This window comes from Aythya fuligula, chromosome 5, assembly GCF_009819795.1.
Source record: "Aythya fuligula isolate bAytFul2 chromosome 5, bAytFul2.pri, whole genome shotgun sequence".
In the NCBI taxonomy this organism is placed as follows: Eukaryota; Metazoa; Chordata; class Aves; order Anseriformes; family Anatidae; genus Aythya; species Aythya fuligula.
Window position 1 is genome coordinate 28,562,270 of NC_045563.1, and position 26,819 is coordinate 28,589,088.

The 26,819-nt window shown below is 37.2% G+C and overlaps 1 protein-coding gene across 2 annotated transcripts in view; it reads left to right on the forward strand.

The window, feature by feature from the left end:
• The window catches only part of TSHR (thyroid stimulating hormone receptor), a 66,276-nt gene that overhangs the window by 3,999 nt on the left and 35,458 nt on the right, over nt 1–26,819 (forward strand). Inside the window, exons 2-3 of one of the 2 annotated variants that reach the window (XM_032188805.1) lie at nt 17,609–17,680; nt 24,056–24,130. In XM_032188805.1, the coding sequence (XP_032044696.1) occupies nt 17,609–17,680; nt 24,056–24,130 (147 nt within the window). The remainder of the gene's footprint in view (nt 1–17,608; nt 17,681–24,055; nt 24,131–26,819) is intronic. The other variant, XM_032188806.1, reaches the window with a different exon arrangement.

The window sequence follows — 26,819 nt, forward strand, 5'->3', positions numbered from 1 at the left end:
GGTAATTCTATCATGATCTTTTTGTACACTTCCTTACTTCAGAATCGAGTATGGAGTCTCATAAATGCAGCTTCATAAATAACCTCGCAACATAAGCACATAATTATTACCTCTATTTTAATGATGAAGTACTGAAATTCTGAAAGAACAGGAAACACAATGACATGGTGAAATAGCCGACTGGAGGAAGCTATTAGGGCATCCTTTGGAAAACGGAAATCATGTCCAAATAAGGGAATCTCTGGGAAATGAAAGTAATATAATACAAAAAGGGTTTTGAGGAGAAACATGTCAAATCTTAAAAACTCAATATGTTTGTTCAAACACAAAAGAGAATGTCTGGAAAAACTTCCATCAAGCTTGAACTATCAGTATAAAGCTTGTTTGAAACAAATTGGGAAAAAACAAAACAAAACAAAACAAAACACAAAAAAAAAAGAATTAAATTCCCTGAACCAGATAGTACTAAAGTAAGAATTCCAGAAACATTAAAATACAAAATTGCTGAATTACGTACAGTAGTATGGAGCTTAGTGTTAAAGTCAGCTATGGCACCAGAACAATGGAAAGTCACAAGTGTAGCATAATTCTTTGAAAAGGAACTGTTTAAGTGAAACTGTCTGTAAACTGTCACATGATATAATATACTATGATAAAATAGTAGGTGCTTCTCTGTTAGTCTCATTTGTTTTCATTTCTTAGTAAGTTGTAGATACATAGATCTTAATGAGAGCTTAATGCCATGAGGGTTCATGGGATCATCTAGTCTGACATTCTGTAAGATAAAAGCATAAAACATCTCAATTGTTACAGTTACTTAGAGGTGAATTTATTCACTTTTAATAGCCACTCTGGAGGCACCAACCACTCTGTACTGACTCCAAGAAATTCAGGCTTCTTATGTTGATGCACTGAACTGCACATAAGGACAGTGCCAGAACCACCCTGAAGCAACTAGCAGGGATAAATCCTTTCTGCCAGAGGATGGAATCTGTGCAACTGTATCTTTACACCACCAGATTTTGTGGGATCTTTACCTGTCAGATGAAGGTGTCATTCTCACAGTTAACATTGTGATTCAATCACTCCTTTTTGTTTTAATAAATTGGGAAAGTTAAGATCTAGTGTCTTACACTCTAAGGCATGTTTTTTCAGTAATTTGTTTAACCCTGTAATCCTTTTACATACTGTCTGCAATATTTCTATCTCCTTTTTCAACTATGAGTATTACAATTGAACTACCCATATGTTCTATGAAACATTTTTGGGCATAGAGTGCCAATCAGTTATCAGTTGAGCATATCCCTTAAGTTTTTTTCATAGCCTTTGTTACTGAGAGTAGTGTCTGCTAAACATATACAAAGAATTTGCAGTTCACTGTTCTTACATTTTTTTCTGCTCATCTATTTTCAGTGTGTGTGGTCTGCATGTGTTCAGTTTACCAAACTGACTGTTTATCCAACCACTGTTTTTCAGTGTCATCTTCATAATTTACAATTCACAAAAACTTTGTTATCTGCTTGAGTTACATAATTCAACACCCATTCAGCACATCAGAGCATCTACTTTCCTTTATTCTTGTACCTGACAATAGCTACTCTTACTGTAGGGATTGCACACGATATCTTCCCCTCATCTGCTTTCTTTTTCAAACTGTTTTACTCTATTCAGCTCCTCAGATGAAAATTTTCACTTACCAACTTAATAAAAACAAGATGGTGCTAGTATTCAAGAATCATTTATTGACTAGAAACACTAGAGTCTACATCTGAATATTCCTTAAAACTAAAAACTATTTTAAAATCATATAATCTAAAAATCTAATAATAAATGTTTACTGAAACTTTCAAATCTTTTTATCTTTGAGATAAGTTTTTCTTCTCACAAAGATAACCATTCCCTTCATCACAAAAACAGAAGATCAGTATAACAACATTGTCACTGAAAGGCACTTTCACTAAGAGTTGATCACATGTCCTTTTTTCTATCTCCTCAAATTTTCAGGTTTCCTGTCCACCTTCCTCTAGTAACTGAATTATTTGAAAAGTAGTCTATGACATCATTAACCCATGGAAAAAATATTGTTTAAAAGTACCTCAAAAGGAAATCCTTTTAAGAACAGAGGAATAGTTGTACTTGGTCAGGCCAAAGGTCCACTGTCCTGCTCCTTGTACGGTTCATAAGTAGGTGCTAAGAAGAGTATAAGAAAAAGAGAAGTGAATATTATACTTTTCCTCTAATACTTTCTTTACCTCTAACAATAAGGTGATTCATGAGCCAGATGTTCTTATTGTCCCTATGCAGAATCATGTATCTTCATGTTATTTCCAGAAGATATTTTATTCTTAAAAACATTCAGAGATGAAGTATTTACAGGTTCCCCTCAGCAATCTTCTCCGTTACTTCACTGTCTTCCTAATGCTTTTCTTTGGATTCTTTCCAAGTAATCGACAATTCTCCTGACATATGATGTTCCAACATGTATCAGTATCTGTACTGTTTAGGTACTATGCATAGAATTGATGTTGCTAGATGTAAAATGACACATGTAGGGAGGTCAGAAAGAGATGTATTTTTTCCTGGAAAAATAAAACAAACAACAACAACACAGTTAACTATTTCTAGCTGCTATGGGATGGAATTAGCAAAAATTCCATTACTTACCTAAATAGATTTTTTTTGTGTGTTATAGGAGTGAAGTTAGTCTTCATCTAAACCAGAAACACTGATTTTATTAGGTTACAGCTATGACAGTAAGAACATAATAACCCTGCTGATTGAAACCAAGGACCCATTTCATCAACTATCCTCCACTTGAGAGAGACCACAGATGGACCAGAAGGATATGAACAAGTCAAGCACATGTTAATACTTTCTCAGTTTCTGAACTTTTTCAACTGAAGGAATTTTCTGAGCCTGTTCATTAATAGAACCATAGAGTGGTTTGGATTGGAAGGGACCTTAAAGACCATCTAATTCCAACCCCCCTGCAATGGGCAGGGACACTTCCCACCAGACCAGGTTACTCAAAGCCCCATCCAGCCTGGCCTTGAACACCTCCAGGGATGGGGCATCCACAGCTTCTCTGGGGAACCCGTTCCAGTTCCTCACTACCCTTACAGCGAATAATTTCTTCCTTATATCTAATCTAAATCTACCCTTTTTCAGTTTAAAACCATTGCTCCTTGTCCTATCACTACGCTCACTGAAAAAGAGTCACTCCCAAGCTCCTGTAGGCCTATTCAGGGACTGGAAAGCCACTATAAGGTCTCCCCAGTCTCCTCCAGACTAAACAACCCCAACTCCTTCATCCTGTCTGTAGGAGAGGTGCTCCAGTGCCTTATCATCCTTGTAGCCCTCCTCTGGACTTGTTCAAATAGGCCCATGTGCTGGGGGCCCAGAGCTGAAGGCAGTACTGCAGGTGGGAGCTCATGAGAGCAGAGTAGAGGGGGAGAATCAGGCCATGCTGCTTTTGATGCAGCCCAGGATTTGGTGGCTTTCCGGGCTGCAAGCACACATTGCCAGCTCATGTTGAGCTTCTCATCAACCAACACCCCCAGGTCCTTCCCATCACAGCTGCTCTCAATCTGTTCTCTGCCCAGCCTGCATCTGTGCTTGGATTGCCCTGATCCAGATGCAGAACTCTGCACTTGGTCTTGTTGAACTTCATGAGGTTCAACTCACCACCTTTCATGAGGTTCAACTGCACCACCTTTTTTTGCCTATTCAATGATTCTTAGTGGATCTCTCTTTCAACAGCATGTCCAATTTCACCTGGTGCCCATAATGTCTTTCAACAAGGAATTTCACAGGTCTACTTCCTGTTGTATGATGAAAGATTTCTCTTTGGTTTTGTTGTTGTTTTGTTTGTTTGTTTTTCCTATCTTTCTCAATTTGGTTTTCTTTGGCTTCATACATAAAGCATTTTGTTCTTGTTTTTGAAGGTATTCAAGGTCCAGGCAAACCCTGCATTTCTACAGTGGCATAAGTATGTTCTCTATCCCTTTCCCAGTATTTCCTAATATTTGATTTGGTATTTCTGACTGTTCCTAAGCACTGAATCCATGTTTTCGTGGATCTAACATAATGCCAAAACCTGTTCTGGAGTGAAAATAGTGAGTTCTAAACCTGTTATTTTTTTCAATATATGCAACAGAAGAATTGAACTTCCCCAGTTAGATCTACTGACACCAAGTTTCATTTACCCTTTTATTTTCCAAACACTCAGTCCTATAAGAGCCTTCTGAAAATCCTCACAGTCAGCTCTTAGCATTACTACCATAACTTTCTAGCATGAGTAAGCATTGTTTCCTTACTGTTTGCTCCCTTTTCTAGGTCATTCATGAATGTATTAAACAGCATAAGCCTCTATGAAAATCCTTGTGGAACTTCATTTACTCTTATCCTTTGTTTTCTATTTTAACTAATAAGTTAATTGCAGTGTGTCTATCCAAACTGTCACAATCTTGGAAATTAACTAAACATTTTTTCTCCAAGGGGAGAACTAACTTTTCCTTGTATACTGAAGTGTCTCCCTCATGAGGAGATAATTACATAAACTTGTTTTTCATATGTAAAATCCTGACATAAACATTTATGCATGATAAAAGTAACAGTTAAAGCTATTTCTTAAGGAAGATCTAGGAGAAAATAACAAATAAAAATATTACTTCAGGAATTACTGAATATTCTCTCTTTGATTGGCCTCAAACCCTGAGTCTATTTACTTGTATATTAGCAGCCTTATCACATAACTGCAATACCATGTTTGCCATCTTTGTCTCTTCATCTAAGATTTTAATTTTGTAGATTTTCATTTTTGTAGATCAAACCCCTATAACTGTACGCATTGTACAAAGACAGGACATAAATGGTTCCTGGAAATATTGGAAAAAAATTGAAAATAACAGGGGACTACAGATAGATATAGACAAACGCTGGGGTGAGGAGGCATGGCATCAGTAAGACAGTAGAAAGCTGTATAATTACATATATATTTACATATATAATACATATATAATATATGCAGATTTCTACAGAAGTTTTTTTCCTTCCCCTAAGGTAGGCACTGGCACTACTGTAATTCATAAATGAAAGTCCTATACACTAAGGTAAATGAAGCCAAAATTACTATTTGTGTTTGTTTTAAGCAGAAATTCAAGCAGTTCTGAAGTAACTTCCTGTGTAATTTTATTTCTAAAAGACCTCTGGTGAATCTTAACAGTATTATAACAAAAGTTTCTTTACACTTTCATGTGTGCTTTTAATGTGTGCCATATGTATGAAAGAGTGGACTTGAGAGATCATTCTGAATTTTAAAGTATTTCTGACTGTTTATAAAGGCCTCTAAGATTTTTAAAGCCTGTTTGCTTCCTATACATATGATCTCAGCACAGAGTTGCTTTTTTGTCTCACAAAGCCACGTTACTTTTTTGTTCATATGGAATTGCATTTGAAATTTAAAGAAAAGTATTAACTAAAGCATGCTGTTCTATAATCCCTGTTCAACTGGTCAGATTCCCTCCTTATTCCCAAATAAACCTGCAAAGATTACTTTAAAGCTGGTCTTTGTTGGAAATACAACCCACTGTAGCATTGTCACAGTCTAGGAAGATGGCTTCTGTACTGTAACTACTTTTTAACCCATATGTCTGACTCATAGGGAAATCAAGAAAATGAACAAAAAAAAGCTGAAAAAATCTGTAATATATGGAAGTGGTGAGAAAGAAGGGCTAAGTGGGAAGAGAATACTTAATTTTGGTGGAGAGGATGAACATTTTCTTGTGGATCTGTAGTAAAAAACTAATGCTGTGGCATAGAGTTGTGATTTTGCACTCCATGTAGATACATATGTTCAAAATTATATTGGGAACAAACATTTTGTTGTGAGCTACACAAATTTAAGAATTGTCATCAGGATTGTCTCAGCCTTGGTTGCATCTATGGAGCCACGTTCAGGCATGACAAAATATAGTAATGGCGATAGCCTGTGAAGACATTCTTGGATGATGTTTTCTTTGTAACTGAATTTACCAATAAATGAATAAAATTATTTCCTCACAGCTGTGTTAAGCTTTAGGCTTTAATTTTTTAGCTTCTGTTCACTCTCTTGTTGTGACAGACACTTCCCTTTTCCCAGCTTGCATGTTGTCCTTGTCAAGGAAGGGAGAGGAATTTCACCATTGCAGAGAAGTTCTGTAAGAAAATTTTATTTTGTATAGTTCTAGTTTGTATTACCATTTGTGGAAACTCTGTAATTAGATGGCTAAAGACAAAACTGCATTTTTTAACAGTCTTTTACACTGTTTTGGTGGGCATTTCCTTTCTGACAAAGGGGTCTGAGTTGAAAGCAGCTTACGTCATTACCTCCTGTGGGACAAGTGTGTGTACTGAGCCTTTGGAGTGTCCTGGAGCAGAGAAATTTAAGAATTATTGTACTAGGAAGCTTTTTGGTGTCATTGTGAGGCCACTCTTTTTTTTCTATTACCTTTGAAAGGTCATAGTGAACAAGGGAGATTCATGATGGCCAAATAAGGCAAACATCACGCACACCTTCCATTAAGGCAAAAAGGAGGATCTGGGGAAACAGAGCTGGTGGCTCCTATGGAGTAATTTTTGTATGGAAGCCGTTCTATACTTTGGAACATTCTTTTTCAAGTGCTATCTATGCTGCTTTTCCAGTTAGGATCCACACAGTGGCAAAAACAATTTTATCTGTTTTGTTCTTTATTTCTGCTGTAGTAATTCCTAACATTCAGATTGCCTTTTTGACCTCTGCTGAGCAGCTGGCAGCAATTATAGGCACTTAGTGGTCCTCTGATTAGAAACAATAGTAGCCAGCAATTACAGCCTGTTCTTGCTCTCTTTCCTGTAGGAAGTGAACCTCTTCTGGCTGCTGTTTTCTGAAATTTCACAATCCCATCTGAACTTTCTTTGCAGCCGTTAATAGACTCTCATCTTGATAATTTAGAAGCGCATTCAGAGTGTGTGCTCCATCCTGCACAGGTGGAGCAAGGCAATGGGCTCTTTGAGCAGTGGCCAGCAGTGGGGTCCGCAGTACCAGGTAGAGCCTCTCCATCATCAGTCAGCCTGAACAGGTCACCCTGGTCTTAAAGAACGCTTGGGTGTGATCTGAGGCTGTTAAGAGCTTTAGCGCAGATTATAGTGAGCATATACCAGTATTTTTATGAAACTGATATTAGTAGTTGTCAGAAATAAATCTAAGAACAAAATATTCTTCCACCAATGGTACTCTGTCTTAGATATCAGGGATAAGAAGTAATACCAGGGGAGAAATCTGCACTATTTCTGTAGTAGAAGATTGAGGTCTTCAATAGTCTTAAGACCATCATTTTTTTTTTTTTTTTTGCCATTATGCTGAAGACATTAGTAAAGAAATATAGCGATTTTCATTAAATTAATGATTTTCATTAAGTGGGGATAGTAATTGCTGTATATATTGCCACATTAGTTTTTATTTCAAAACAAGCTCAGAAGAATTCCATAAAAGTAATCTATGATGTTTTCTTTAGATCCAGGCAGATCACATGCTTCCTTGAAACCAAGAGAGACTGGTCTGATTTTAGCATGTGTCAATAGCTCATTATCATAAAGAGATTTAAATTGCAACAAATTCACTATAGGTGCTTTCACTGTGTCTACTTCAGTCAGGAGCATTGGATTTTGTGGAATCATTTTGTGGAAATGTTTATCCTGTCAACATGAGGATGTGCAAGGGCTGACTCCAGCAGAACACAAAAGCACATATTTAAAGTTAAGATTTTGAGGAACTGATATTGTGCTACATACTTCTCATCCCTATTTTGGTAAATCAGCATTTGACAGTAGTCTATCTGTAGCACATGTTAAATTTTTCCATAACAGTTGTTGATGAAGGCAGGTCATTTATATTTCCTTAAACCACTTCCTGACAATGTCCAGTTTTCAAAACATAATCACCTTTTTTAGACTGTTTTGAGGTTCTGTAAACCCTTGTTATGGAAAATAACAAACATTTCTTGATTTTGCAGATATATAAAACATCTGCACAAGTTAGATTTGTGAAAAGTTGCTTTCTTAACTGATACCAGTAGAAAATATATATACTATTCTTAGCTTTTAAAAAATGCTTCGTAAACAGCTCCTTAATAGTTACAGCATTTGGTAATCTTTAAGCTTTTTCTTTCCTTTTACAGTTATATCAATAAACTGTTTCTCAGTTCAGAAGAAGGCTGTTGTGTGCTTCTGAGTGGAATGGGTTGGAAACTTAAAGTCAAAAGAAAACAACGTAATGAAAACTGACTGCAGCAGCAATTCAAGATTCAGTGAACTGTAACACTTATTAAATGACTCTTGAAATATTCTCCTAAGATAGAGTTTTTAAATTGTGGTGAAAAAAAAATTCTTTGCTATTGAGATGATCACAAGTAATTATCTTCATGGACACTGAAAAGACAAAAATAAGTTTCTACTGCTGTATCACCATTGGCTGACCTCATTGTCCATGGGGTCAGTTCCCTTCTTACCGGTCTTATGGTAGATTTCTTAAAGCCTGAGTGCAGGAGTAGTCCATGAGACAGCACAGTGCAACCATAGGGGTGGAGTGAGTAGATTCAAAGCTCAGGAGACAGTGAAAGGGAAGAAAGAACCATCAGGCCTTCTACTCATCCTAGAGAACAAATAATATCCAGGTCTTGAACATAAGGTGGAGTTCTTCAGTAGTCTGCTGTGAATGGAAATGATCAAGTGTAAATTATAAGTGGGAGACTCTGGGGTAAAATTTAGTGTATGTAATAAATAATGCTTTAAACTAGGTGCTACATATTTTGTACAGTTTTCTTCCTAGGGCAGATTTGAGAAACCTAATACAGTACAAACACTGAATTAATCTAATAAATATCAGAATTAATTGTTTAGGTGAATAGTTTAATATTTGTAGTTAGTCAAATATTTCCATTTTACATGTACTTTCTAATGGGGTGGTATTTTACGAATTTTCATGCTTGAGTAGACAAAGGAGCTTGAAAAACAAGAGTTCTGTTTGGTTTGAGGTTTTCAAAGACTTAAAATTTTAAAATACTAAAAACTCATTCTGGGTTGTTATATCATGCAGACGAATCGTTCAAATTACCTGTAAGGGTATGGGGAAGGAGAGAGTGTGTCTGCATCCCTAAGGTTATCTGATCAATGACTTGTCAAATGGGATGCTAAGGCAAAGGGAAGTGATAAACAAAACATTCAGAGATGCAGACCTGACAGGAATGACAAGAACAACAAAATAGTGACAAGAAACCAGCCTGGGCAGTCATACTAATTGATGAGCTATCAAGAAACTGCAGGCTATCAATGAGCTATCAAGAAACTTCAAAGAGGGGCCAACCTGGACTTAATAACAGATAAGTGTGCAAACCCGGGGGTCCTGCATATTGAGGGTGGGAATTGGTGGAACCATGCAAACAGATGAGGCAATGTGCAAGGGATGGGGGTTGGGTGGAACAAAGGAGGAGAAGACAAAAAGGGGTGTACAGTTAAGGTGTAAAATGGGGCTGGTCAGTATGTTTGTCTGACCAAGCCCAGTATCTGATCACTGTAATTTGCCCTATCTATGTAGTAAATCCTCATGATATTATCTATTAAGTGAAATTCTATTTGATTTTGCTGAAAAATAACATGTAGAATATGAAGGTCACATTTCTATATGGTACGGACATTGACAAGAAAGTATGGATAAAATGACAAGAGGGGAGGAAGACAGCAAATAAAAGGCTTACTTTACCATGCTTAGTTTTGCCTCTGTCAGGGTGCTGGAAAGCCAAAAGGGGAGAAAGAAGAAAACTCTCACAAGTAATCATTATCTTGTGTCTCTTTTGAAATATTCAACACCTACCACCTGTACATTTCAGATGATTAAGTAAGCCTGTGCTGGGATGAGGGCTCTTCAGCACTGAACTTTGCAAGAGCTCCCCACGTCCAGTGGCTTGCACACATAAGCACAGAGGATTGGCTGTGCAGGATCAGGCCATCTCCATCTCTCCACCTTCTGCCTGCAGCTGTGACTAGTAAAGTATGCCCCATGAAGAGTATATGATACAAACATTCAGTGACACTGTCGCAGAGTACTGTCCCAGCCTATATATTTGTGGTTCATGCACTTACTGAAACCAAGGTTTTGTATTCTCTACACCCAGATGTATTTTTCTTCCATGAATATGTCCAGTCACTTTAGAATCTGGTATTTTTACCATTTTTTCTGGTACTTTGTCATCTCATAAAAGGCTGAAAGGAATGTCTCATTTTTTCTATCACCCAGGTCCCTGGCTAGTTCATATTCATATGCTGAGGCTTATGAAGGACAGCTAAGAAGTGAACACCCAAATTCTCCATCTAGTTCTGCCATTATATTGTAGAGGACCATGTTTTGACTACCTTAGTTAGATCTACTTGCTAATGTGCACCAGACTCCTCTTGCAGTTTTTCCCATCTCCTATTCTGCACTTAAGCGTCTAGGTTCCACATTTACCACAGTGTACTGTATTTTTTTTCTGGTCTGTAAATTCAGGTGATGGACGTGACTATTCATCCTGATGTCTGCCTGGTGTAGGGTACTGGAGAATAAGGGCAAGAAGTCATTGTACATGTTATTCAAAGAAGGCATGCTCTCTTGTGTCATCACCACAAGGTGATATCTATCTATCTATCAGGTATTATCTATCTATCAGGTATTATCTATTACTTATCTATCACCAGATAATAGATAGGAAGGATCCCCTTCTTCTGACCTATATGAGCAGTCTCCTGCTTTGGAAACAAACAAACCAAAAAGAGAAAAAGAGAGAGACTCTTGAGAAGCTGGTGGTTAAGTACTATTGTAAACATCTTCTAAAAAAGGGGACTGTTTTTTATAGATGGCTTTAGTGTAAGGCAATAGATATCTTACATATGCCTTTAAGCTATTGTGGGAACTTCAGCGCTGAGGGAGGATTCATCAGCAATGAGAGGTAAAGCTTTCAAGTGATTCACCAAATAAGGCGGAGAGCAGTAGAAATGTTTTCTGTTTAGATTTCCTGTATTCTATCAGACCTAAGTCTCTAAGTCCTTCACACTCTGCCAATATTTTGGTTACATAAAGCTGTTAGTGCTACTTGCTACTTATCAGATGAAGAGGTGTTAAGAGTGCTGTATACATTCTCCCCTGGTTTTGTTTTGTTTTGTTTTTTCTCTCTAACACAAGAGATTAATGAAATTGATACAGTCAAACACAAGTAGGCAGAGGCTGCAGCAGTACAAAGTTACACCCAGATTGTCTGTACCTGTCAAATGGAAAATGGCTTGATGTTTTTCCTCTGGTCCTGCTTGCTAGGTGTATCTGATATTCACGAATCTCAATGTTTGAAAATGACCACCTGTGAGAAACAAAATACATTTCTATCAACATTTTGAGTTTAACCTCCTTATATGCTAAACACTGACTTTTGTAAATCATGGGACAGTTTCTATTCTTGTGCATTTATGCATTCAAAAGAGAACTGAGATCATCACTTGAGTTTTGTTGTAACTCCTTGTTACTAGTCTTTCTGTAACTGTAGTTACTGTTCAGTGAAAAAAAAATCAGCTGTTCTGCAATTTTCACTTAAATGCACAAATGGAAGTGAAGAACTCCTGGTTTCTGAAATGAAACTATAGCTTTACTTAACATTAAAGTAGAGGACTCCTAAATGGATAATCAAGAACTATAATCGGAATAGTTAGTAGAGTTTCATATAATAGCAAAGCTTTACACCTATTTTTTAATCTTTATTTATTAATGGAATATTTCTGTGAAATTATTTCTTATTTTTATTAGTGGCTTTTTTAAAGCCATCTGTAAATTGAATATTTTAATGGTTCTTATTTAAATATTTTTAAAAGTGCAGTGTAAAAAAAAAAGAATGTGATGCAACCAAATAGACCGAAGACAATTAACATTAATTACATTGCAAGTAACATCACTTGCTTAGTTGACAGATTCATTGTCTCATGCCTACCTTAAGCTGCCTGCTCTTATGGGACTAATTAATACTGAAATCAACAAAATATTTATTCTTAGGTAGCTCATATCTGATGGGAACATAGGCACCAACAACAGCAAGAATAGAGTTCCCTGGTGCATTATCAGGTAGGACACTAGATTAACTGTCATAGAAGAGCAAAGCAGAACTAATACATTTGTGCATAGTAGTACTAGGAATGCAGTGCTTAAAAGAGATATGACATTATTATCTACCAGATTTGTGGGTAATGCTCTGTGCATCAGTATTGTAAAGTCATTAAAATGAAGCAGATACGTGTCATTTTGAATACTTCACAGTCCTTGTACCTGTATTTCTGTTAGTCAGAAACTGAGTTGTTCCTATGCAGATATAAAATATTTTATAGTCTATCCACATGATCTTACACTTAAAAACAAACAAACAAAACGCTAATATTTTTCTTTTGCTTACCAGTTGTCAGGTAGAGAGATTTTTTCAGGACATAGTCTTTAAGGAACATGCAGGGTAAACTTGGTGTAAATATCAAAGCAGAAAGAAAATTTAAAAACTTCAACTGACTGACCTGTGAAACCAGGAAATGCAAACTAAAAAACTTAAAATGTTTTATTCAAACATCTTATTGCCATTTTTAAAACAACTCATTTACTAAAAATGTGGTTTGTATGCTTTTGCATCTTTGCAAATCTGGATGGCATGTTTATAATGAAAATGACCTCAGACTTTGGGTTCTTCTTTTTTGAAAGACTTTATGAAATACAGTCTGAAGATTTTTTCCAGATTTAGTATTTATTGAAGCTTTCAATCTGAATGAGAAAATAAAAGTAGAAATAAATGGAAGTACTCAGGAGCAATTTTTCATTAAATAAGATTGAACATTCTCGTGTGTGTTGTCTTTGCCTTAATATAGGAAGGAAATTAAATGAGCTATTAAATATGTGAGCACTTATAGTTACTTTTTTTTTTTTTTCTCGCATGGAAAAGCAATGTATATTTTGCCAGTAAAATGTATATGTTTGCCAGTAACGTGTATTTTGCCTTCATTTGGAAAAAACTTTTTTAATGAAGACCCTGTGGGTGTCTAGATACTGGACTCACTTGCCAATTTGCAAATTGGAACGTTCAGGTTAAAAAGCAATTTCTAATACATGCAAGACAGGAAGAATCACAGCCAATTATGAATTCCCAATTATTTATCATATGCTCAAACTGTACGTTAAGGTGGGTGCCAGAAACTGGCAGGTTGTCTGTCTGGAAGCCCTGAGCTGTCTTTTGTTGTGTTGTTTTTTTTTCCCGCTGAGTTTTATGTTTCTTAGAAGGCAACTTATAACTAGCTTTGGTGTATCAGTCCACAGGTTCTTCAGCAAGAACTGGGGCTTTGCAGATGGTTGTACAAAAAGGCTGGCCTAAAAGTTTGCCCCTAGCCCCAGGCATTGACTCTATTTCATGGTCTGCATAAGCATTGACTGAACTCAGTCACCAATCTGTTTACACAGCAAGTAGTTGAAGAATGGCAGCTAGCATACACCAAATACTTTGTCACTATATACACAAATATTTTGTCAGTTTGACCTCAGTGCCAGGGAAGCTCATGGAGCAGATCCTCCTGAGAGTCATCACGCAGCACTTGCAGGGCAAGCAGGTGATCAGGCCCAGTCAGCATGGGTTTATGAAAGGCAGGTCCTGCTTGACGAACCTGATCTCCTTCTATGACAAAGTGACGCGCTGGGTGGATGAGGGAAAGGCTGTGGATGTGGTCTACCTTGACTTCAGCAAGGCTTTTGACACCGTCTCCCACAGCATTCTCCTCAAGAATCTGCCTGCTCTTGGCTTGGACTGGCGCACGCTTCGTTGGGTTAGAAACTGGCTGGATAGCTGGGCCCAAAGAGTCATGGTGAATGGAGCCAAGTCCAGTTGGAGGCCAGTCACTAGTGGCGTCCCCCAGGGCTCGGTGCTGGGGCCGGTCCTCTTTAATATCTTCATCGATGATCTGGACAAGGGCATTGAGTGCACCCTCAGTAAGTTTGCAGATGACACCAAGTTAGGTGCGTGTGTCGATCTGCTTGAGGGTAGGAAAGCTCTGCAGGAGGATCTGGATAGGCTGCACCGATGGGCTGAGGTCAACTGCATGAAGTTCAACAAGGCCAAGTGCCGGGTCCTGCACCTGGGGCGCAATAACCCCAAGCAGAGCTACAGGCTGGGAGAGGAATGGTTGGAGAGCTGCCAGCCAGAGAAGGACCTGGGAGTGATGGTGGATAGTCAGCTGAATATGAGCCAGAAGTGTGCTCAGGTGGCCAAGAAGGCCAACGGCATCCTGGCTTGTATCAGGAACAGTGTGGCCAGCAGGGCTAGGGAGGTGATCGTCCCCCTGTACTCGGCTCTGGTGAGGCCGCACCTCGAGTACTGTGTTCAGTTTTGGGCCCCTCGCTACAAGAAGGACATCGAGGTGCTTGAGCGGGTGCAGAGAAGGGCGACGAAGCTGGTGAAGGGCCTGGAGAACAAGTCCTACGAGGAGCGGCAGAGGGAGCTGGGCTTGTTCAGCCTGGAGAAGAGGAGGCTCAGGGGCAACCTTATCGCTCTTTATAGGTACCTCAAGGGAGGCTGTAGCGAGGTGGGGGTTGGTCTGTTCTCCCACGTGCCTGGTGACAGGACGAGGGGGAATGGGCTTAAGTTGAGCCAGGGGAGTTTTAGGTTAGATGTTAGGAAGAACTTCTTCACTGAAAGGGTTGTGAGGCACTGGAACAGGCTGCCCAGGGAAGTGGTGGAGTCACCATCCCTGGAAGTCTTCAAAAGACGTTTAGATGTAGAGCTTAGGGATATGGTTTAGTGGGGACTGCTAGCGATAGGTCAGAGGTTGGACTCGATGATCTTGAGGTCTCTTCCAACCTAGAAATTCTGTGATTCTGTGATTCTATATGTTATATATGCTATTACTAGTGTATTGTTTATCTAGTAGGTGTATTACATGAACTTGGAGTCTTTTATTTTTGTTGATCTTCTCTAATACTGTTTCATCTCACAACTAAGTTCTTGTCAAGAAATGTGCAATTTTTGATCTTCTGCCTAAGATTTCTCTCTCTTCATACTTCATTGTCCTTTTACTTCACTGTCTCTATTTCCTTTATGATACATTCTGTATCACCTATGGTTTCTCATCATATTTGCAGAATGTTGTTATATCTTTAAATGTTAGCAAATAAATAGGAAGAAATATGATGCTACCATTTTCAACCTATAAAATAAATTGATGAGCTGTTCAATCAAAATACAATATTCAAAGCTAATGATCTTCATTGTACTGTACTTGAGATATTAGAAGCCTTATCTAGAAAGCTGTAAATGCAGATCCATTTCATAGTATAGTAACTTTTATAGCAATTGATTCATATATTATTCAGAATTTCCACATTTTCCTGATGGGATATGTAAATTTCAGCTATGTCAATAAAAGATTAACATGAATTCTTAGCCCATGATGGGTCTGACTCAGTTCATTCCATGACAAAGATGGAGAGGGATGAATGTTTGACATAAAAGCAGGAGGTCAAGAGGAGACTTACAACGGTGTTTAAATTCATGCTTTCCTGAAACATGGAATTATAGGTTAAGTGTGACTGCTGGTGGGAGGCAACTATGATGTCGTGAGCCAGCATTTTGTAGGTGAACAGAAGACCAGAGGAATATGAGACAGGTTAAAAGTGAGTTTGGATAGCTGGAAGTGGCTTAAGCTATGTTTTCCCTGACTTCTGGGTTCTAACAGTCTTAGGGAGAAGCTTTAGATCTCCTTCCTAATGCAGCCCAGGGTACTGTTAGCCCTGTTTATGGGAAGGGCACACTGCTGGCTCATGCTCAAATTGGTGTCCATCAGGGCCCCCAGGTACTTTTCTGCAATGCTGCTTTTCAATTGGGTTACCTTGAGTTTGTACTGGGGCCTGGGGTTGTTCCTCTAGGGGCAGTATTTTGTGCTACCCTTGCTGAAATGTATGAGGTTTCTGTCAGCCTATTTCTCCAGCCTGCTAAGATCCCTCCACTCTGTTCTACTTGAAGATTTGTTAAAATCTGTTTGGAACCAGAAAGTTCTCAGTCATCATTTTCAGCTTCCTAAAAGGGCTCGAAATACAGACAGATGTTAGATTACAACAGCAAGATCAGCAGACCATAGTTGTTCTTTACAAACATTTTGTTCAGGACTGTGGTAATAGGAGGAAGAAGTATTATGAAATGGAGGAGGGAGTGGTATGGGTGTTAAGGTGCTCTGGATGCAGGGGAATAGGCTAGTACACCCATAGACCAACCAATGTTCCTCTGGTTGTGGGCTCAGTGGAAGCTGGGTGCACTGAAGTCAGGAAAAACATCAATCCATTAGATAAACCTGTCTTTAGGTTCTTTCTACTCATTCATGTAACATGTCTATGGAGTAAGGGATGTATACTTAAGAATAAGCAGAGCCTTATGCCTAAGAGCCTTCCCTTGTGATGGTACAAGAGTATGTTTTCTTGCTTTGTATTTTTACTCAAGATGGAAGTTTTAAAAATCTCTACAGATATTTTTATTTCTTGCATACAAGTTCCAGAAACGTGATAAATCTTAAAATAATATTTTATCTGTGTAAATCAAATATAATTTTATAATCTGATACTTCATGTTACAAAACAGAAAACATTAATGCTTGTTCATTTATGCTCTATGGAACCGTTCAAACAGCAGCTATGGGAAACATTTATCATTTGTTCTTGGTTACTCTTCAGACTGTTCATTTACTATGTATTTTGTAAGTGTATTCCCAGATGTACTGGAAAACCAAAAATGCCTTCATCCAGCCATGACATATTGTAACTTTAAATATAACAGAGATTATATTCTAATTTTCTAAAGCATTTCCTCCTCTTTTTTTGTTGTTTGTTTGTTTTGTTTTGAGCAGTCAGTCTGCTAGGAATTCATTCCATTAAGAACATGGCTGTTGATAAATGTCTCCCTTAAATATTGTCTGGTTTTCTGAAAATTCTGCAGATGGATATGATATGTATTTCTATTCTCACCTGAAGAGCAGCTTTAACTGGGCTTGTTAAAAAATAACAATGTACTGTGCCATCTCCACATCAGATGTTTATGGAAAAACAGTGTATTTACTACAAAGCACGTAGAGAATTTTATGGAGGTAGCATGCAATTGCTCTAATTGCATTTCAGCTGGTGTACCTGAATTTCTTACTTGGAAGCAGGGATGGGTCATCTCTGAAGAGCCTAAAATGGTTAAAAGAATGCTTATACTCTTAGTATGTCGTTTACTTCAGTGGACAGATGTATTTGCCAGTAATGCTCTGGGTTTTTGGAAGGTCCATCATTACCACTGAATGCCAAATTCCTGGGTAAGATGATGCAGAAGGTCCTAATTTAGATTGAGAGAGCACACCAAGCAAACCACAATGCATGAAACAGGAATAAGAATAATATGAAGGTGGAAACACTGAGAAAAGAGAAGATAAAAACAGAAATATTGGAGCAGAGGTGGAGTTGTGTAGGACTTTTTAATGTTGAAATGTACTTAACAGGGGATATTAACTCAAACTTTTATTTCTATAGGAGGTTTATGGAGACTCATCTAAGAACAATTCCAAGTGAAGCTTTTTCCAATCTCCCCAACATCTCTAGGATGTAAGTTCTGTTTTTGATATTATTCTTTTAGCTCTTCTATTAAAAATAATGTTTCTTCCCCTCCTGCAGTACTCTTGCACATTTGCTACCTCACCACTCACATTTTAGAACTGCAGGTAATTATTCAATTGTTTATAACCTGAATTGGCCATAACAAGGCATGCTAGGCATTAGTGGATGAGAACTTATCTATCACATCTATTTCAATAAAGATAAGTCTTTTTTTTTCTCATTAACAAAATATGAAAAATGTCTCCATTCATAATAAATTGCGTACCCTATTGCTGGAGTAGAATAAGTTTTTTTGTTTTAGCTCCCAGCATGATTTTTAACTCATTCTATTGGAGAATCTGTGGCTTTTCTAGAACAGGAATGATTTTTTTTTTCTAGAATTGGAATGAATTTTCACTAAAACATTAGTATTTTTGTGATGAAATGAGGACTTCTGTTGTGTCACTTCCTTTATATGTAAATGCACGCATGGATACAGTCCATAAATGGAGGCCAACAGCCTCTACACACTTGCCTCAGATCAGCTTTTGTTAACAAGTGGCTGCCTGCTTTTGTACTGCCCTGTTCATTGATGTCAGCAGTCTTGAGGCAAAGATGTCCCAGGTTTATTAATTCTTGCTCTTAATCCTATATATGGCCAGTTGATGCAGGAACTTCTCTGGCATCTCCCAGTTCACTCCCTAGAATCATAGAGTCATGTAATTTGGAAGGGACCTGAGGCCTCTTGTCCAACCACCTGCTGAAAATTGGACCAATTATGAGGTCCAGCCCTGTTGCTCAGGGTTTTATCCAGCCTGGTGCTCAACATTATCTGTGTCCAATGGTAACTAAATAAACCACCAGCATCAGCAAGAAGTCCATATTTTTATTTCAGCCTTTTATTACTAATGTAGTAATATGAGCCCTTCTTGTTATCCTTAACATTCCTTGCAAGTCTAATCTCCAGCTCAGCATTGGCTGAATTGCTGAGATGGACTAGTAATTAAGAATTTATGAAAATGGGGAGACATTGAGGCTTGCCTAATTATGTTTTATAATTTTACCCAACTATATTGAATTAATTACTTTCTAAAATCCTTAAAAATAATTTTTCTTAAATATCTGCAGCCTAATTCGGCATCTCAGTTTTATCACATAGATGGTGTATTGTTTTGGTTTTGTTGGGGGATAAGTTTCTCCTATGACTTACAGTATCATATGTAAATCTGATAAACTTTATTCAAAACACGCTTCTTTTAAATGTAAAAGGAAGTAATCTCTGCTTTGGCTTTGAATAACACTTTATCTGTTGCTTAGACGCCTTTCAGATTGCAAAACTCTCAAATTGTAATAGCTATGAATTTGTAAAAGTATAGGTGTTCATCTAAAGAATTAATTGAACTCTTCTCTTAAATATACCCAGCTTATGAACCAATGACAACCTTTTGCCTATACTGCTTGGTAGTAACATGGTAGCAGATAACCAGCAGATAATTTAGTGAAAAGGAAAGTCACATTTGCAAAGTCCTTATGGCCGTGAATGAGATAATAGGTGCTTTTTATACACCTTGAAATAATACGTTGACATCCGTGTCAGTTTATTTGGTTGGTGATTTCAAGGCTAGCTGAGCAAACTAATGTCAGTATCTTTTTCAGAATTATTCTTCAGAGATATTAACTGAATATAGAGTTTTACCTTCCCCCGTTCCACATTTACGCGTAGGAAAATAACTTATGGAATCATACATACAGCATGCATACAGTTGACATAGCAATAACCTATCTAAAATTATGACCTGACATGGTAGCGTTACATTCTCTCTCCTACCGTTAGATGAAACATGCCTGTTCTGTCTTCCGCTTGGTGCCAGGTGCTTCATGGTATGAAGGAATAGAAAAACAAAGACGCTCCTCCAGAAGGCATCAGTACCGCGCTTCTGCTGTGGAATTCTTCCCGAATTACAACATCTTCTGTTGTTAATTTGCAAAAGCCTATGAAGAATAAAGATTTAAATTTCAGTAACATCAATGTCCTTCTGGATTTTTCTTATAGCATGATTACTACTACAAATCATGAAATGAACTCTCACATTCTTGTTAAAAATTTTGGCTTAAGGAATTAGTACCTAGATTTTAACTACAATTCTTTGTGTGTTTTTCTTGGCCTCTAATATACCACGCACCTCATTTGGTTCTCCCAGCCCATAACTGCCATTAGTAATGAAAACTACTAGATCATTCCTTGCTTTGTAAACTCATCTAGAAAATGTTCTGAAGTTTCAATAAGATGATAGAGACCATGTTTACTGTTCCAAATATACTGCATTGTTTTGCTATATGGTTTCTACTATACAGTTTCCACAAATTAACTTTTTTTTTATTCTCTGAGCTGAATAAAAGATTTAGTTGGCCTCTTTTACGAACCTTGTTTAAACAAGAATTTTAAAGCTACTATTCTCTTAAATTAATGTGTGTCTATGTACTCTTGATAACCAGAAGTAGAGATTGTTTCCCTTTGCCACAGGAATGAAACAAAAAGCATTTCAATGAAATGCTCAAGTGCAAAGCTAATTCCTATCAGAAATGCATCAGTGCACTCAGGTGCATATGCTTCATTCTGACAATAACAACACTGAAAAAAATGTTTTATAAGGCATTCAGATGCAATAGAAATTTCTCTTTTTTTTTTTTTTTTCATCTTAAAGTTGAAAAATCTTGGTAGAAAGGCTTTGCCTGGTATTTCCATCCCGTTCTGACTTAGGACAGGTGGAACATACAGTACTTTTAAGGTCAAACATAAAGAACTTTTTTCCTGGGCTCAGAGGGACTGAAGAGGACATTTGTGAGTATCTTATAGACACCTGCTGCATAGCTCCCCAAGCAGTTTTCTCCACAGCTTCTCCAAACAAGGCAGCAGCCCTGCACTGCACAGTTCCCTTTGCCAGCAGCCCCACACAGAGCATTAACATTTCTTCCGTGCACTGTATTTCTCTACACAATTCCTTTATCTTTCCAAATCTCCAGTACCTTTTCACACCCCATACACACTGCTCCTACACTGCACAGCAACTCCCCTGCTCCCCAGTGCCAGCCCCTATGCTCCCCTGAGGCACCCCACATCACTGAGCTGCCCTCCAGCAGCACAAGATGGGAGCTTCAGCAAGTGGCAGGCAGCAACACAGCACAGGACAGGGAGCACTGAGGCTGGAGAAAAACAAAGGAAGGTGAAGAGAGGGAGAAAGAAGAACAGTGAGGGCAGGGAGAAGTCCTTGAGGCTACTGCCATGGGCTTGTTTAAAATCCTGTGCTCTCAGGCTTCTTCTCAATAATGATTAAAGTTATTTAACTGCAAACAGACTTTCTCCAAAAGAGAACTTGTGCACATAGTGTTTAGGTTGTGGCTGTACTCATGATGGGTGTCAGAGGCATTTTGGAATCCTGCAAGTTAAACACAGCTGGTACAGAGAGACAGTGCCGAATTACCAGATGTCTTCAACTTGGGAATTTCAGCACACTTTTCCTCTCTTTCCTGGGTAACTCCTTCTGGTTCTGATTGCTGGGATTTTCTTGCATTTAAATGTGTTGTATTATGTGTCCATTAGCCAAGGCATTGGTTAGTTCAGAAGCACTTTGAACACTTGGAAGTAAATATTTATGTACAATTAATACTTTTCAGTTTGATATTTCTTTCTCAGAGGAGACTGCATGTTTGTGCATGTTCATCAAGTGTTGATCTAGGTGACACTGAAACAAATACATGTAAAACTATGCATGTTATTACTGATGATGTTGTTTAATTAATATACACAATTATACCTGTTTACAAAGCAGGAGAATGGAGGTCAACATGCAAAGAAAATAAGCCATTTCCTTCCCACTTTACTCCTGCAGCTGTAAGATGTAAAACTGTAACTCAGCCAGCTCCAAGCCAGCCAGTGCAGTAAAAATGTGACATGCAGAGTGCTGGGAAGGGAAGTGGTGGTTGCAGGCGTGAGGGAGGGGAAGAGGAAACACCACCACCACCACTGTTGCTGCTCTTCTGCCTCCTCTCATACATGAGAAAAAGGTGCTTGCCTGCCTGGGGTGAGCTGACCCATGGGGCACATGAAAAGTGCTCTCTAATTCTCAACCCCAGCTGCTTGGCATGAGGATGCGATGTTTGCTCATTCTCTGGTTTTCATTTCATTTTCTGTCAAGCTGATTTATATACAGCTGTTTGCAACATAGAACAGCATTTTATTATCATTATTTGTCATTGATATCACCTATCTTTTGGTGTGTTAAAATGTAGGCTCTGCTAAAATGGAATAATTATTTTTTTCTGCAAAGACTGGAACTTCAGTTTCTTGGGCAGTAGGCATTTACTGCTTACAATAAAAACAAAATTAAAGCATCTCACATATGCATCTAATGCTGCAATAATCTCAGATACAGACTGGAAATACATTATTGTATTCTCCTCTTTTTCTTTTCCTTCCTTTTTGGATCTGAAGTAGCTTTTTAAAAGTACTATTACTGTGGAAAGAGAATCCACTGATCATGAAATCTCTACTTGTAACTTCTGCTATCTTTTCAAACATTGCTGAATACATCTCCAAAATATGCAATAAAAAGTAGATCTCATGTTAGAAAAGTTAAAAATAGTTCAGGTAATATGTCTTTAGCTCCAGAATAGGCAGGACTTAAATTCCCTTGAAACAGTGAGTAGCATTAGTCATCTGCTGGTTGTTAAGGCATAAAATGCTCACAAAGTATTGCTTCCAATTTTTTAAAGCATTTCAAGTATTTCTGAAATATCCATTGAAATAAGTTAAATTTCAACTTTCACAAAAGTTCAACAAAAGAATAAAAAAATCTGATCCATAATACCTTTCATTTAAAAGCCCTCCTGAGTTAAAAGATCATACTTACATTTCTATTTAACAGATTTTTTTCTGTTTTGTTTACAAAGCACAACACAACCCAATTAGAATAAATGCAAAATTCCAGTTAGATAGTTAAGATCTGACTCTGGGTCTTTGAAGGCCTACTAAAGAGGAGGAAAAGCATATAATACTCTCTTTATTATTATATTTTACTCTATTTTGACATTTAAAATTAACTTCTAAGTCTCTTCTGGTCAATTTAATTTAAATTTAATATTTAAATTAATGGCCAGGTTGCTCAGGGGATGCATAAACATGCAAAATATAAAAAACTGAGTCAGTAACTTCAATTAGAACCAGATTTTTTAAAAATCTTTTGACGTTACTTTTGTACACACATGATCATGTGACATTCAGTTTGAGAAAAATATTGTCATTTTTTAAAACTTAAATGTTTCTTTTTACTTTCTTTTGGTTAAGTAGCAAATTAAGTAAAGATAGCAGTTAAATATTTTAATATAATAAATATAATGAATATGCAAGGCATTCCAATTATTTTTAAAGATCTATAGATTAGAAATATTATGTGAATTGTGATTAGAAAAGTAAATAAAATACAAGAATACATCATTTAAATGTTATTCCAGTACTGATCAATTTTAAAACATTTTAAAAATTTTGAGATTTCGAATCGCATAATCCGAGTAGTAATGCCAATGTTACTCTGAAAGTTGTATTGCAGCTTTATTCAACACTTCAAAGCCTTTAACAGAGTAGTTCCAACATTACCATATTCCTAGTGATGATGGAGAAACTCTGAAAGGATGTTTTTTTTTGTTTTTTTGTTTTTTTTTTTTTTTTACCACATTCAGTAGATCACCAGCAGTATAATTGCTACTCAGTCTAAACTGTTTTGTAAATTAATATTTCTTAAGCTTGTTGTTTTGTTTTGCTTTGGAGCCACATTACACCTTATACCCTTTATGACATTCACTGTGTGGCTAGAGTTTCTTTCTAAATTCATGTTACAGCATATTTTTTCCTCAGCAATTAGTAAATCATTTGCCCTGATGATAGAGAAATTGTGAGAACTGTTGCAGTGATGGCCCAAGGACCATCTTTGTGTCTTTCCTTTTTTTATTCATGGATGTAGAAAAATATGCCAATTTACCTGAGAATTAGGTCTCCTTAGAGAACACTAAGGTGATCTTGGTTCCTTAGAGAACACCAAGGTGAATACCAAGTGGGAAAAGAGAAGGAATATGATTCTAAAATGTGAAATCTGAATATTTAGTACTTATCATATTGCTTTTTTTTTTTTTTAAATGGTAGTATAGTACACATCTAGAACATCAGCCCAAATTAAAGTCCTGTTAAAAGTTCCTTTGTCACACAACATCGGTGCCACCTTCCATGAGGTGGATGAGAAAAGAGAGGAAAAATAAAGTGACTTGTTTAGTACTAGCCATTGCTTGCCAAGGTCAGTGACTTGTTTCTTTTTTCTGTTTGCTGGTGTTTAGCTATATCTCCATAGATGAAACCCTTCAGAGTCTGGAGGCCCATTCCTTCAACAGTTTAAGTAAAGTCACTCATATGTAAGTACTGCAGTTAATTAAACATAATTAAATGAATGCATTTGTTCGAATAAATTTCAAGGTGTATGGAGTAACATACAGGTTGATTTATGAGTTGTCATTCTCTTCTCCTTTGCAGAAAAGGATTCTTTTTCTCATTTTCTTTCTCCGTACTGTGGAGAAAGTCTGTTTTTTTCTCTTGTGCTTTTTTTAGTTCCCTTGCTTTTCCATATCCTCCTAAGTGTAAGAAAAATATGTGGGACTGCACTGCAAGCTCTGGCTTGGTGGCAAGTTTATTTGAACTGGCAACTTAAGAATTGGTTCTGTCAAGTTACTAAACATACATGTAAGTGTAAAACAGTAACATAAGCATAAGAAGTGAAATTGGAAAGGCCATAGCACAGAGCAAAATGGCATTAGCAAGAGACATGAAGAGTAACAAGTAATCATTCTGGAAGTGCACTAAGTAGAATATAATAGTATAGCATAGCATAATAGTATAATAACAAAGAGTATTTGTCTGGTTATTAAATGGAATGGGTAAAGGTTTCTGACAAGTTTTTATATTTTTTGTTCTTATCAGTCCTCACAAAAAAAAACCATAAGTGCAACTAACATCAAGGACAAAGGGAAGAGATACCAACTTAATATTCTTTAACTTCTTCTTTGCTTATTCGTACTTGAGATTTTCAGATTGTGTCAAACAAACCTAACATTAGAATGTTTAAAGTCCTGTATGAAACAAAGTCAGCTATCTTTGAGAACTTGCAAAGGATGAGTGAAAGAAAAGAAAACTTTCTTTTTCAGAAAAGAAAAAAGGGCAAAAACTGGGTCTGTCTTCTAAAAGAAACTGTGATGAAGGCAGATTAACTTCAATTCCTGAAAAAAAAAAAAATCTGGAACCAGTAATCAAACTAATTGTGTAAACACAATACTGTGAAATGAAATTACAGCTACATGGATTTAAGAACAAATCAGATCAGGCTATCCTGCAACAGGAAGAAGGTGTCAAAATTACAGTACTATGGCTTTTGGCACTATATGGTACAAGACTGCACTATAAAAAGGCTTGCAGAACAAGGCCTAACTGAAATAGTACTGGGGCAGATATAAAAGTGGCAGGATACCTGCACCTAGAGAATTCTTGTCATTCAGCATTACCCTGTCAAAATAAGAAATTAATATACTGAATAGGGCTTCACAGGATCCATCCTTCACCTGGTTCTCTGATCCAAATGAGGGCATACAAAGTGTGTCAGTATCAAAAAGCTCATATAAGCTGCGGTTTGGCACATTTTGGAGATTTTTGTTTGAAGAGACTCCATGGGAGAGCAATGCCAGTCATTAAGGGTCCAGAAAACTTTATCTGAAAGATAAAGTGTCCAAAACTAAAATAGGCAGAGGCAGATACATCTTTTAAGCGTATAAAAGGTTGCTGCAAGGCATAAAACTACTATGCATTTTTCACAGTGACAAAGCAAAACTAATAATAAAATTAGATTAAGGAGCAATCTAGAAAAAGCTTTCTTATGGTTGGCATAAATAAATACAATTGCTTTCCTAGGGAATTTGTCTTTGTCACTGGAGGCCTTTAAGTCTGTAATCAGAAACTCCATAGGTCTATTTAACCTTCACTCAGAGAAAAAGATTGAACTAGGTGATCTCTCAACACTGCTCTATTTTCTATACTTCTTTTGCATTTAATTTATACATTATGAAACAGAAGGGTTAATAAAAATAAAGGAGATAATATCATTACTCTTACTGTAGATAGAGAGCAACTAATGCTGGAAAAGGGAAGCATCTACCCTACAAATCCCTGGCAGATTAAGTTAAGAGTAGAGTCCAGGATCCTGAGACTTAGTTTAGTCCAATAACATGCTCCTTTAATATTCCTGAAATGGTGTCACAAGAAAGCTTTAGTGTTATAACAGTACTTATCTTTGGTTTGAATTTAGCCAGTCTCTTCTGTAAATTGTTTTTCCAGGCCCATGTTACTCATTCTCCCTTCCTGTTTCAAAGTTGTTGTGTCTTTAGGATTTCTTGTTTAACAAAAAACATTTAATGAAACACTGGCATCCCATTTTATAAGTAATGGAGTATTTGGCACTATACACCTGTGGTTCACCTTATTAGAAATTAAAGACAATAAAATACTCTTGGGCCATCTCATTTCATTGCAGAGTTCTTCTATGCAATACCCAGGGTTGTATCATATTTTTTTAAATTATATGAATATAAAGTTTTCCTAAGAATGGCTTGAGGAAAAGAGGAACTAGCTGGTTAGATAGCTACTATTATTTCTGTATTAGATTCAAAGTGAAGAATGGATTAGAAAAGTCTACTTCAGGATAGTAATTCATAACACAAAGGATCTCTTTCAAAGGGTAATGTAAGCCTTTGCATATAAAGGACACTTCCATAAAAACGTGCATCTTGAAATGTGACTACTTTAAAGGAGTGGTAGATGGAGCTATGGTGTTTTCAGTGCCTCCTCTGGCACATAAAGGCTCCTCTGGAAACCCTCTGGTATTCTACAGAATGTTTCAGCACCAAGCACCCAACTTATTGTAAGGCACTACATCCACACCCACCCTACAGGCCTTCTCTCCCAGAAACCCTGTCAAAGCACACCAACAAGGTTTGAAGCCAACACATTATCACACTCATGTCAGATCCATGGCCTGCATGTGCCACCCATGATGCTGCA